Source organism: Cinclus cinclus, chromosome 29 (assembly GCF_963662255.1).
Source record: "Cinclus cinclus chromosome 29, bCinCin1.1, whole genome shotgun sequence".
NCBI classification, from domain to species: Eukaryota; Metazoa; Chordata; class Aves; order Passeriformes; family Cinclidae; genus Cinclus; species Cinclus cinclus.
The window spans coordinates 4,711,072-4,724,231 of record NC_085074.1 but is presented as its reverse complement, the minus strand read 5'-3'; the positions used below and the strand labels follow the sequence as shown (position 1 = coordinate 4,724,231).

The window sequence follows — 13,160 nt, the reverse complement described above, 5'->3', positions numbered from 1 at the left end:
GGAAAAAGTGATGATAGGCCTTCAAGAGTAAATCAGATAAGAGACCACAATTTTTTCTCTCCTCTTGACTGGAAAAAGCCAAGTTGATGAACTCTGTTTCCTATGGCACTCCCTGTTCTCTATTAGGCAATAGGAAAAGAGTGTGTACAGGAATTCCAGGGCATTTCCACCACTCTCCTGTGTGATAGGGACACATTCAGCATGTGACCCCACCTGGAGGGATTCAGCTGCTTGCAAAGCATTTCCTTAGGAGGTAATTTGGCTTTGCATATGTCTCTGGTGTCAGTTATGGGTTGCTATCCTCTAAAATTTAGTGCAGCATAGTTAGCACCTGTCTGGACATTGCCAAAATCTGGTGTCAGTCTGATCGAATTGATTTTTCATTGAGCTGTTACAGTCACTGAAACTGCTGAGAAGGATGGCAACCATATGGCACAAGGTATTGCAAACGAGGTCTCCTGTGACACAGTGAGCCATTCCTGGAGATGCAGAGGCCATGGATCTGGAGCAGGGAGGGGACTTGGCACTGCAGTGTGGCACCGGAGGCCATAATAAAATCCACTGAAGGACACAAAGCAGTTGTCATTTCTGGTAGAGGCCCCGTCATGTCCCCACCTGGGGAGGAGGACACCAGGATTTCAGGTGTTTATACCTCAATGTGCAGACCAGGTGCTTCTGCTCAGCATGACAGTGTGTGTCCAGGTGACAGGGTTATGAACCCCGTGTTAATTCTTCAGTCCTCACCAAGAAAAGTCTCTGAGAGCATTCAGGGACGTGTCCCACCCTGCTCAGCACCTGTGGCTGCCCTTGAGTGTCTCTCATAGCTGAGGACGTGCTGATGGCAGGGAAACCTCTCCCTTCTGTGCTGCATTTTGACAGATGGGCTGTGAGGTGAGATCTGCTGAGGGCTGGTCAGTCCTGGAGTAGTTAGGCATGTGTAGGCAGGGAGAGAGTCACAGTGGGATTAAGTGATTAGAAATACATAAATATTAATTGCTTATGAACTCCCTCTATCACACTTGCAGGCAGAAGAAGTTAATAAATCGCAGCTTGGATTAACCCACAGAAGGGTAGTGCAAAGCATATCTGAGATGAGACAAACAGGGAGGGAGCTTTTCTGGAGAGGGGGCAGTGCTGGTTTTAGGCTGGGCACCCGCTGCACAAAGCTGTGTTCCTTTCTTTTTCAGGGTTTGTGTCTGGAGTCTGCCTCTTGCTGCAGAGGGGAGCCCTTGCAGCGATGCAGAGGAGCCATCATCCAGCCTGGCTGTGGCATCTCTGCACCAGTCCCTTTGGAGGAAGCAGACGTTTGGTTCCTGCACAGATCCCCAGGGAAATTGCAGCCCTGGACCTTCCCTGAGGTCTGGTGCACGACCAGCCGGTGCCAGCCTGGGGACTGAGGCAGCTTTAAAAGCTTTGTGCTGGAGAGGGGCATTCATTTCACTGCATGTTAGCTGGGCATTCTTTGGCTTCTCTTGAGGAGGGGAAGAGACTTTTTGCTCCTCTGTTGCGTTTCTGTGGGACAGGTAATTATCTGTTTTCTCAAGTCGATGGCTGGTGCTTGAATTTAAACTTGTTCTGGGGCTGTCTTGGTTTCAGTGGCAAGTTTGCAAGGGTGATTTCTGTAAATGGGTGCTGGTAGAGGATTGCTTGTGTGGAAATCTTCCACGCTAAGGTGAATCTATTATTTTTTGTCAAAATTTAATTTTGCCTAGAGCAGTTATTGTTACCAGTGCTTTCTAATTATTTTAAGTAGCCAAGCTTACATATGCTCGAGTCCTCATAGCAGTTTAGCCTAATTTATTCATGCAAAAGCATGAAGGAGGTATTGCTTCCATTTGTTCTTTTGTTCTTCCTAATCCCCATTCCTCTCTGCTCTGCCTTGCTGTACTTCTCATCACCATGAAAAAGCAGTGCCTGGAAAAAGCAGCAGTGAAACCCTCTGCCAGAATCCCAAGCGTGAAGCCCCCCAGTTACACGTCTGCAGTGGACAAGGGGACCCTGCCATTCTGCAGGCTTGGCCAGTCTCGGGCTCGCTGGGCTGCCTGGGGGCACAGGGAGCTTTCAGGTAACCAGGATCTGCCACTGCTCACCTGTGCATCCAGACAAGGAGAGCTGGTCCCTGAGCTGCCCTGGGAGGGAAAGGGCCCCCCATCCTTCCACCAGTGCTTCCATGGGAGTGTGGACACAGCACTGGGATCCAAGGGGCTGCCTGGTGCCAGGCTGTCCTCTGCAGAGAGAGGGATGGAGCTGTGTCTCACTGAGCTGCTCAAGTGACACTAGGCAGAGCAGTGTGGTGCTGCCAGCGGGGAAGATGCACCAGGACTTGGGAGCAGGGCAGAAGAGTGGGAGCTTCTGTCACGAGTAACTGTGCTCTGGGTGTGCTATGTGAGGCTCTCCTGCTCCACAGACACTTTTGTTAGGTAACTCGACTATTTACACGTGGATTGTGGTGCACAACAGTCGCATCAGCAGCAGAACCACCGTGTTCTCCTGGTGCTGAACCTGTGATATCGAGGGGAACACATCCCACACCTGTATCAGAACTTACTGCTTAGAGAAAAAGCCTGAGATCCAGTTCCTGGATAAGCCTGTTCAGCCCCTGCTGCTACAAAGGAGGACAGACGATTCCATTCGAGGAAAATAGACTTGTGCTCTGTTATCAGAGCACAGAATGCTGAGCTAACGCTGAGAAGCTTTTGATTTACTCTGATTTTTGCAACGAAGGTTTGTACTAGCATTGCAGGCTGCATGCAGATGAAGGTGTTTTTACCTGTCTCTGGCTTGGTTGCTGGATTGAGGTTTAATGAGATTCTTTGGTTTGCTTTGTGTCAATCTGTTGGAGTTAAGTGCGATTACTTCCTCCCACTTTGTTTTGCCTTTGATGCAATTTTGCAACACTTCTTGTATTCCTAAAAGGGTCTTTTGGTGTCTTTGAAAGTTTTTCAATGCAACGTCTCTCTGGACAGAGTAAATGAAGATTAAAACTAGGCAGATAGCAAGAGAAAACAAGCAAACGTCTTTGCAGAATCAAACAGAGAGCAAGTGCAGCAGCAGAGGAGCTCTGAGATTTGTGTTTTTGTCTGGTAAACCAGAACACCTGAGCAGACCTTTTCCTGGAACTCAGGGCCGGCTGGCTGGTGTCTCCAGGCTGGCAGTCTCTGGTGTCTGCTCAGCTGCTTGTTTTCATAAAATATGCAGAGGCCACAATAACCATGGGATGGCAGGACCTTGGGGATTTGGCATAACCACCTCCAGCTCTGCTGCACAGCCCGGCAGTGACCAGCCTTTCTCCACCTGACTTTGTCTGCTAATGAGATCTTATAGCCTGGTCATTGCCATGTTATTTTTCTTCCCAGTCAGTGGAATGAACTCTACAAAACCTGTATTATCAGTCTTCACTGTGCTCAGGTTTGTTATGATTGTGAATTAATAGATTTTATCTTGGCATTAATGAAGGCACCAGACTTTCTTTCCCCCCTTACTTTGCATAGGGGTCGGTTTTAAATATTTTCTCTGTGTAGCTGTTTCTGCTGTTTTCTGGCTCTGCTTGGGTCCAGTCTGTTGTAAGCCTCAACCTTCCTGATATAACCATTGATTGTGAGTTCAGGTCTGTATACCTGCAGGGGCACAAGGAGAAGGCTGTGAGCAGAGGAGCAACATGTTCCTGTGAATCAGAGTGCTCAGCAAGCTGGTTTTAAAGGTGCAAGTGTCCTCGTAGAAAGTTCTGGGGAACTGATAAATATTTAAACAGCTTCTGGAGAACATCACAGCTCAGTAAATCATCCAAACAATTCTCTTCCACGTCCAAATTGAGAAATGCAACAGAGTGCTCTTTCAGCTTAAAACCACCTTCCTCCAGGTTGTGATGCTGTTTGTCTTCTCTATAAAAGCCTTTATAAGCTCTTTTATTGTTGTATAACAAATGGTCAAACATGTTTTGAGCCATGAGCGATCTCTGCCTCAGCTGGTTTTGTGTGTGGTGTTTCTGGATAGGAAAGGGGATGAAGAGCAGCCGTTCACAAGCAGCTCACACGTGGCAGGACAGCTGAGCCACGGCACGTGTGCCGTGTCTGTGGCATTCAGAGCATGGCTGTGCTCGGGCACACCTGGCTCCTTGTGTCCCCAGCAGTGCCTAGGGCAAGGAGCACTTGACATGGGCTGTTGGTGCATAAACCTGGGGACTCCGAATGGTAGGGCTTGGGGATGTGGTGTGTGTGTGTCACATTTGGCCCTGAATAACATTGGTTTCATTCCCTCATGGTGACAAGAGCTGCTGGGCTCAAGTGTTGCCTTGCCCTTGGCTCTGTAGGAGCCTTGTCAGACACATCTGCCTGCTTTCTGTAACTGATTCTGCTTCTTGTCTCTTCTCTCTATCATGCACAGATGAAATCCTCTGACATCGACCAGGAATTGTTCACTGAAAGTTACTGCAAGGTGTGCAGTGCTCAGCTGATCTCCGAGTCCCAGCGCGTTGCCCATTACGAGGTAGGCTGTTCTTGGTCTGTAACTCCACCACTGCAGTTCAGCTTGGAACGCTCAGCATTTGAAGAGCTGTTTTTACTGGTGGCATCTTACCCTGTCAGTGGTGTCACTGCAGTCGTGTCTGCTGCGTGTCTGGCTTTCTCTTCTGTTTCTGCCAAGTCAGCCTGCAATTTGATCGGGACTGAAGGAAACACAGTTAGCAAGGAGAGCAATTAAGAGTGCAGCAAAACAAGCTCAGGTTGTATTAAATGTGCTGCACTGTGGCTTGCTGAGTAGGAATCACTGATTGTGCAGAGAATAGATTAGAATTTGTGAATGTATTTAAGCACTTAAGAGGTAGTGAGCAATGAATAATTAGAAAGGATGGATTATTAGAGACATGTTAGAACAGCAATTAACAGCACTGCATATCTCCAAAACAAACTTAAGCACATTCCTATTAACCAAGGAGGAAATTATGGAGGGATATGATGCTGTAAAATCCTTCAGGGAAGGAAACCCACTGCCTGGGTGAGGGGCTCTTGGTGTTCACCTGATGGGAGAACAGAGATTCTCGGGTTGAAATGCAGGAGAGCTGCAGGGTCACTGCGTGGTGGCTGGGCATGAGGGTTCATCCTCCCCTGGAGGCATGGGAGATGGTCCAGCCTGTCCTGGGGGACTGCAGAAGTGATGCATGTCTGCATTATCTATATTACGTAGTTTGTGTATAGAGAATAAACTAACATTGACTCTGTATATTCATCATATATAATATAGAGATAATATAGATGTTTGGATAATATGGAATAATTTGGTTTGATTTGGTGGTCTTGGAGGTCTTCTCCAACTTAAACAGTTCTGTGATTATGTGTGATGAGCCAGGGGATGAGGGGCTTCACTCATGGAAGGTGTGTTTTGCTTCTGGTTTTGGTTACATGAAAACTGCCAGTGTCTGCAAAGTTCCAACAGATGCAGAATTTGTGCACGGGGATCTGGAGGATGAAGTTACCCCAAGCATTTGCTTGACTCGAGTGTTTTGCAGCTGATACGTGAGGGAGACAATTGTGAGACAGTGGAGAATGTGCAGGAGGCTTAATGTACATGATCTGAGGATGCTGTGCTGCATTAATTATCAATGGGAACAAGAATGTACGTTTGCTTGTAGGGCACTTTACGTGTCTGTTTTGGTGAATTTCTTAGGAGCTCTTCTGTAACTGCTCCTCTGTCTGCCCTCTGTATGCAGCAGAGGTCCCTGACAGCTCTGTGAAGCTGAAGGCTGCAGTTTTAGAGACACCTTCCAGATCTTGACACTGGGCACCTCAGATGCCCAATTTTGCCTACAGGAGGCAGGAGCACTGCTGCAGAAACAGGAGCAGCGCCGGGTGAGGCACAGGGTGCTCAGCCAGTGTCGTCTCCTCCGCGCCTGCCATTGTAGGTATGAGCTGAATCATTAATTCATAGCAGATGTTTTTGAAATGTGGAAAATAACACCGTTTTCTGTTGTATATTTTAGTGTGAGGTGTTGTGCTCGTTTGTCATCCGCTGTGAAATCCCAGCAGATGCTGTGGATGTTTGGCACAATAATGTCATTCCCGAACCTTGCTGGTGGGTTGCATAACGCAGAGCAGAGGTTTGGAGTGAGTGAGCTGTAAGGACGAGTCAGGGTCCCCTCGGGTGGCCCAGAGGCTGGGAGTGCCCCTGGCCCTGGCTGTGCCACACTTTGCTGCTCCCCACAGGGAGCAGTGTCCCTTTGGCGCATCTGTTCTGGTCACCACTCCCGAGTGTGGTGCTTGTCCTCCTGGTAACCCTCTGGCACCCTGGTCCCAAGAGGTGAGGGGGTGAAAACCTGCCCTGAGGTTTTCTGGGGAGGTGGAGCTGGGGGCTCCATCCTGCCTGAGGCTGCCAGCCTTTGCTGCAAGCCATTAGTTAATAGCAGGAACGTAAAATTCGCTGTTTCTTTGTAATTATCAAAGTAGTTGGTCACAATTTTTACACCTTCCTTTTTTTTTTTTTTTCTTTCTTTCTTTCTTTTAAAAAGTGCTGTGTAGTTAAAACCTGCCTATTTTCATAGGGGAAATACCAACTTCAGAAGACTAAATTTTCTGCAAATCAATTTTCAGGAGTCCTGGGGGTGGCCACCCCAGCTACCCATGGGTGCTGAGGACCCTTGGTGATGGTGCAGCCAGGGATGCTGGGTGCCAGGGCTCTGTCTGAGACAGGTTTGTCTTGGTCAGCAGCACCCTTCTCCTTCCTGAGTGAGCCTGGAGAGAAAGGGAATTGATCCACTGCCTCACTAGCGCAGTCAAGTGAGCTCTGCAGCCCTTGTGCCAGGGACTGGGATCTTGGCTCTCTGTGCATGCAAAATAAGACATTTCTCTGTAAGAAAATAGAGGGAAGCAGCCTATGAAAGGGGGACGTTTTTATCTTGCCAAACAGGAATAGTCAGTTCCAATCACTCTCATCTGCTTCTCCAAATCACCAACCAATAACTTTTCTTCTGTGCTACTTTGCCAGGAATAAAAAATGATTTTATGTCAGTCACGCAGTATTAAGCGATATTATTTCCAAGGGCGAGTGTAGTGAAAAAATGACAAAAGGATCAGAGTGTTTGCAGCAGTTTTTTGCTTCCAAGTTGACATGCAGCAAATACTGCCTTTATTACATGTGCTTCATGCAACAGTTTTTCTGGCTTTGTCTGATGCACCCTGGCTCTCCTTCCCATCCTGGTGAAATTGCCAGGTCCTGCCCTCCTCTCCAGGGGTCACCCCAGGACACCCCAGAGCTGAGCCCAGCAGCTGCCTTGGGATCGACTTGCAGTGAGTTGCCAAAGGAGAAAATGCCTTAACGAGCTCGATGCACGCTGTGGATGTGTGCATGTCCAGTGTCTCCAGGGGCTGATGCTGGGCAGCTTTTGTGCAGCCATGAGGAAGAGATGAGGCAGATCTTACTGCTGGGTGCTGGTACCTGGAAGAGCCCACATTTGCATATTTTAATTCTTAAAGCAAATTGGTATCTTAATTTGTCCCCTGAGGTATCAGAAAACTCTCTTCCCACTTCTGCTTGTGGAATAAAGCAGCGAGGTGCAGATGCCTGAGGCAGTTCCTGGGTGGCACTCACTGTGCTGCTGTGCCATGCCCAAGTGTCCCTGAGGTCCTTGGCTCTCCTTTCCTCCTTGGGAGGAGCAAAAGGGAACAGGGTGAACAATGCATAGCTGCAGGTGAGGGCTGGCTGTGCCAGACACGGGGTGATGGGGAGGCTAGGGGTGACAATGTACTGCACTTGCTGCAATGCCATTGAAAGTTCTGTGCCCCAGAAATTAATTTTTTGTTTTCTGTATCTCTGCATCTTTCCTTCTTCTGGAGCTGGAAGCCTCTTTGGTGCTGAATTCTCTGTGGATTTACCTGTAATTTAACACTTCCTTCCAGCTCTGTCTTTGAGAGAGGTTGTATTAATCGCTTTGGTGAGCTGCTTAGTAAGTTAAAAAGCTAAAGCAAAGAGAGCTAAGGTTTCTTAGTTAGATCTGAGTCTGCATCCCTATGTAGGAGTGTTCACAGCCATTAGGAAGATATTAACATTTATTTTCATGTTTCCCCTTGAAAATCCTGCAGGAAAATTACCTCATATGCAAAGTTGCTCTCAGATTTCACCCTGAGCTGCACATTCATCACCACATTTGCTCCTCAAGCTGCTGTAATGCTCTTCTCCATTTTCTCCATAATCTTTATTGCTTCAGGTGCTCAGAGAGTGCCTTGTTTTTCTGTTTGAAATGAAGGAAGATGCCAGGTCTGGAGTTAGAGCAGCCCAGGAGGGGGCCATGCAATGTCAGCTCACCTCATGGGATGAGGGAATGCTGCTTGAATGCTTGTGGTGGAGCAGCAGGGGAGGGCAAAGTGTGTTAAAATTCAAATGCAGAAGAAACTGGGGAGAACAGGTCAGGTGCCATGCCCTTTGGCTCCTCTCCGGAGCCGTGCTCTGTGGAATTTCTCTGGAGCAAGCAGGCGAGTGCCATCCACAGCCTCATCAATACTCCTTGTCTGCACGGGCTGCAGTGGTGCTGGGGTTAATCTGCTTCCACTGGGGCTTCCTTGGCTGGAAACAGCACGAAGCCATGGCTTGTCTGAAGGAATAATAAACATTGTTTACTATTGGCACATTAGTGCCTTAAGGATCAAGATGTGTGCGCTCGGAACGGCAGTCCTGTGTCTGAAATATTAATGTGCTGCAAGAGCACATACTCTATTTAACAAAATAAATGCTGTGCTAGAAAGCAAGCAGCTGGAATGCTGTGTTTCTGCTCCCAGTTCCCTGTGTGAGATGCTGCTAGCATTGCAGGATGGAGGAGTGCAAAGGATGTGCTTTAGCTGTGAATAAAGGCTGCCCAGGGCTCTCGGTGTCAGCTTCTGCTGCTGGCAGTGATCGTGGATGGGAAGGTGACATTTCCTGGCCATCATCTCTCTCGTATGTTCTGCCACTGTTGCTGCTCACCTGCCATGATGTGTTTTGCTTTGGTGGCAGTGACATGTAGATCCTTCAGAGGATGGAGGAGGAGGGGACACCCACCCGTTGTGTCCATGTCCTTCCCCCACCACTGCTGGAGTCTGCTCTGCTGTGGCTGCTCAACCATTACTGTTATCCTGCAGATCCTGCTGCTGTTTGACAGAAGAACCTTGGCTTGAGGAGAAAAAGCTAGAGGGAGCGTATTTGTGTTGCAGAGATGATGAGGGTGCTGCTCTGTTCTTTTTGTGTGCACATGAAGGCCTTCTGTGGATATTCCTGGGCACTTTGTGTCATGGTAGCAGCCCCAGTTAAAATACATGGAAGTAAATGTGGCCACCCATGGCATATGAGGTGGGTGGCAGGATTTTAGGGGACGAGGCTCGTGCTTCCTCTCTGTACACAGGGCAGCAGCAGCTGCTGCATCACAGTGGGCTGGGGGAACCAGTGGGGATGGGATGGGACTTCACAAGGCTCTGTGTTAGTGCTCTGTTGTCAACGTTAATGGCCGAACATTATTTTTAATGCACTTCCAGTGTCAAAATCTATTGCTAAACAGCAGTGACAGCAGAGCAGATGAAGCCCTGTGCGCAGCTCCTTTCCCAGGTACTTCTGCACAGAGGTCTACTGCTGTCTAAAAATAGCTGAAGTTAAAAGGTCCTTCAGAGCAGCGGTAAAACACCCTGGGGAAATGGGACCCCAGGGTTAGCAGTAATGGAGAGGCATAAGGGATGTCACATTAAAGCTACATGGAATGAAAGCAAAGCAAGGTTGCACTGGCCCAGCCTGGCCAGTGTCCCTGGGAGACAAGTTCTGCAGTTCTTACCCTTCTGCAGCATTCCTTCCTCATCCCGCTGCATGGGAGGCACCTCTTTGTTCCAGGTATTCACTCTTGCTTGCCTTCAGTATTTTAAACTTGCAACCCATGTTTGCATTGGGGTTCTGGGTGTTTGAAAGCAGTCTTTAGTGCTGGTGGTGTGTTGTGACAGACTCGCCCCCGTGCTCGGGGCTCCCAGCAGTGACTGGCGCTGGAGCAGGGATTTGTTTCACACAGGGAGGATGGAATGGGAACAGCAGCACTGCTGCCGTGCCGTGCAGCTGGTGCTGGGCAGCTCCTGTGCACAGCAGACACTGCATTTGTGTTAACCCTTCTGTTGCCTGTCTGGTGCTGGCATGGGGGGGCTGTACCAGCCCACACCTCGAGCATCAGTGCCCGGCAGCAGTGTGGCCCGAGATGAGGGACTTGAGCTGCAGGTGAGCAGCAAGGATTTAGCTTGCTGTGTGGAGCCCATTTCAGAAGTTCCCAGCCTGCTCGCTGTGTCCTTGCATCCCCCTTCCCTTGGCATGTTTACAGAATCATAGAGTGGGTTGGGTTGGAAGGGACCTTTAAAGGTCAAGTCCAACCCCTGCCAAGAGCAGGGACACCTTCAGCCCAGTCAGGCTGCTCGGGGACATACGTTGCCTGGAAAAATCCCACAAGACCAACAGAGAAGGAATTGCATGGTTGCATTTGTGTAGATGTTAAGATCCTCCTGCAGAAAGAATGTGAGGGATTGATTTAAGAAGGGGCTACCAGTGGGTTTGGAGAGGAGCAGTGCCTGTGGTGGCCCCAGGTGTGGGGGGCAGGTCTGTGGGTAGCAGCACCGTGTGAGCCAGGTGCTGAGCCTGGCTGCTCCTGCCATGCTGCTCCAAGGAGAGCTGTTCCCTCTCCACAGGGTACCCAGCAGTGTGTTGGACAAGACATACTTTAACTACAGTCAAAACCAATTTAGGAAGCAGTAAAGCTAAGGATCACAGCTGAAATGGTGATTCCTGAGACAGAAAATCCTGCTCAGGATCCTCACTTGGAATCAGCCCGTGAGCCAGGTGGAATGATCACAGATACAAGGAAGTGGAGCTAGTGGGTAAATACCCACTGAATAGATCCTCAGTAGTTGCCTTAATGTGTAAACAAATCAATGTCCAAAGCAGTGAGGTGCCTCTCTTTGCTTTGGAGCAGCCAGTTTGATGGGGGTGTGAATTCATCTGAGCACTTGGGAATTGCAGACACATCTGTGTGCCCAGGAAGGCAAAAGCATGAGTAGACACTTTTTAAAACATTAACTCATGGAGGAAAAAGGGTAAGTTGATAGAAATGACCATAAATTATAAATTAGGCTTTTCAAAAATTACAAAGGGAGAAAAAGGACATTGGCATCCAGCAGTGTCTGGAATAACAGCCGGGGAGTTCAGCTCTGCAGCGAACCACAGGGATCTTGACAATGTTTGTTGTGTGGGTAGTAGAGGCAGAAAAGGGAAGGCATTTGCTGAAAATACTTCTCCTGTCTATTTAAAAAGTGCAGAGGATGTTGTTACATCATAGAGGAAGAAATGGATTGGTTCCATTCCAGTAGAAATTTGGAGGGTTGTTAGGCAGCGATGACAAATTCCAGAACGATGTCGTTTGGGTCAGCAGGTCCAGTAATTCACAACCGGGTGCTTGAAGTGTGCTGGCCACGTGCAGTGCACTGTCCCTGCTGGCCTCCGTGGGTGTGGGCAAGTGGAAGAAGTTTCCAGGAGAAAGGGAGCACAGGGCCAGGCAGGGCAGTGCTGGGGAGCCAGGCACAGCTGATGGGCACGGCTGGGGAAAGGGGCTGGAGGGTGATGTGGCTGGGCTTCTGCACGAGGGTTGGAGAACGGGGCCAGCCAAAATAACTTTCTCTCTTTCCATGAGATTACAAGTAGGGCCAATACAGATAATAAAGTTGGTATAATCACGTGACTGCGTGTTGCATGGCAATTTAATTAAGAAACTGCCAGCACACAGAAAAATCAACACAGTGTGCGCTAAAAGGATTAAAACCCAACCAGTGGCCTTCTGAGAAAGAATTTAATACAGACTGAGAGAAGCTGCATCCATTTGAGCTGCCGTGGTGGTTCCTTCCTTCATCTCACGCCTGTGTGCTGTCTGCTGTGCTCCTCAGTGCGGGGTCCCTGGCCTTTGGCTGCAGAAGATCTCACAGAGGAGGAGGAGCAGGAGAGGAAAGCAAAACTGCCCAAAACCGTAAAGCTGCCAGCACAGGAGGGAGCAAGGACTGATGAAGGGATATATGGGGAATAGGGAAATGAGATTATATGCTAGCACAGCCTGGGGGAAGCTGCAGAGATAGTTGATTTGGACCTGACAGGAGATGATAAGAAGGCCCTCCCAAGCAAAGTGTTTCAGACTGCTGGGTCAGCTTGAATGGGTGGCAAAAAGGGGGAGCAGCTCTGGGGCTGTGGTGGGGCTGAGTGAGGGACTCCTCTCCCAGCCCCACGGCACACGCAGGGAAGGAAGATCTGTGTGTGTCTGTGTATCCTGGCCACCCTGGGCTGCAGTGGCTCAGCTGGCAGCTTCTGGCCGTGTGCAGGTGATGGTCAGTCCTCCCCGGAGCCACTGGCCCATCCACAGGGAAGGCAGGGATGAGAAGCCCCTCCATCAGACAGGGTGAGCGGGGCTGTGCGTCCCAAGCTCCCGCGGCGCTGCCAGCTGCCCCTGCTCCTGCGGAGACCTCGCCGCTCGCTCCAGGCAGAGCAGGCTGCAAAACCCAGTTCATGCAAAAGCAAATTGCGTTTCGTAGCACAGTTTAGCTCTGCTTTGCCCTTTTATGTTTTAGGGTTGAATTGCCAGAACTTTGCTGTCTCTGCCACGATCTTCAGTGTTAGAGTAGATTTGATAAAGATAGAAGTGATCCATTTGTTTACTTTTATTGATGAGCCTTACAGTAGCAAATGAGCTTGAAATGCAGAACTCTGCAGCAGCTATGTGAAAACAGACTCTGAGCTCCCTGCGTAGTCAGGGCTGGTTTTTAAGCCTGCAGTATTAAACCAGACTTAGTGCCTTTAAAAGGTGCTGTTCCCACTAGAGACAGGAAAGTGAAAATGCCTTTGGCATAACACTTCATACAGCTACAAAAGAAATATTCATGGGCACAGAAACACCCTTACTGCACCCAGAATGAGGTTGTGGTGGCTGTTGGAGGTGCCTCCACAAGGCAGTGTGCTCATTCTGCACTGTGGATTTACACGTGGGACAAGGTTTTGTCTTTCCTGAAGCTTGTGCATGCGGTGAGATGCACAGTTTATCCCAGTTTATCCCAGTTTTCTGACTCCTGTTCATGGTTCTTCCTTTGCCCCTTTGCTTTGTCTGGCACTTGCCCTCCTTGTGCCTTGAAGCTGCAGGTTTT

The 13,160-nt window shown here is 49.1% G+C and overlaps 1 protein-coding gene across 1 annotated transcript in view; it reads left to right on the top strand.

The window, feature by feature from the left end:
- Positions 1 to 4,374: 4,374 nt before the first annotated feature.
- ZMAT4 (zinc finger matrin-type 4) overlaps positions 4,375 to 13,160 on the top strand; it is a 34,074-nt gene continuing 25,288 nt past the window's right edge. Inside the window, exon 1 of the mRNA XM_062510479.1 lies at positions 4,375 to 4,485. Within this exon, the coding sequence (XP_062366463.1) occupies positions 4,384 to 4,485 (102 nt within the window). The 5' untranslated portion in view covers positions 4,375 to 4,383. The remainder of the gene's footprint in view (positions 4,486 to 13,160) is intronic.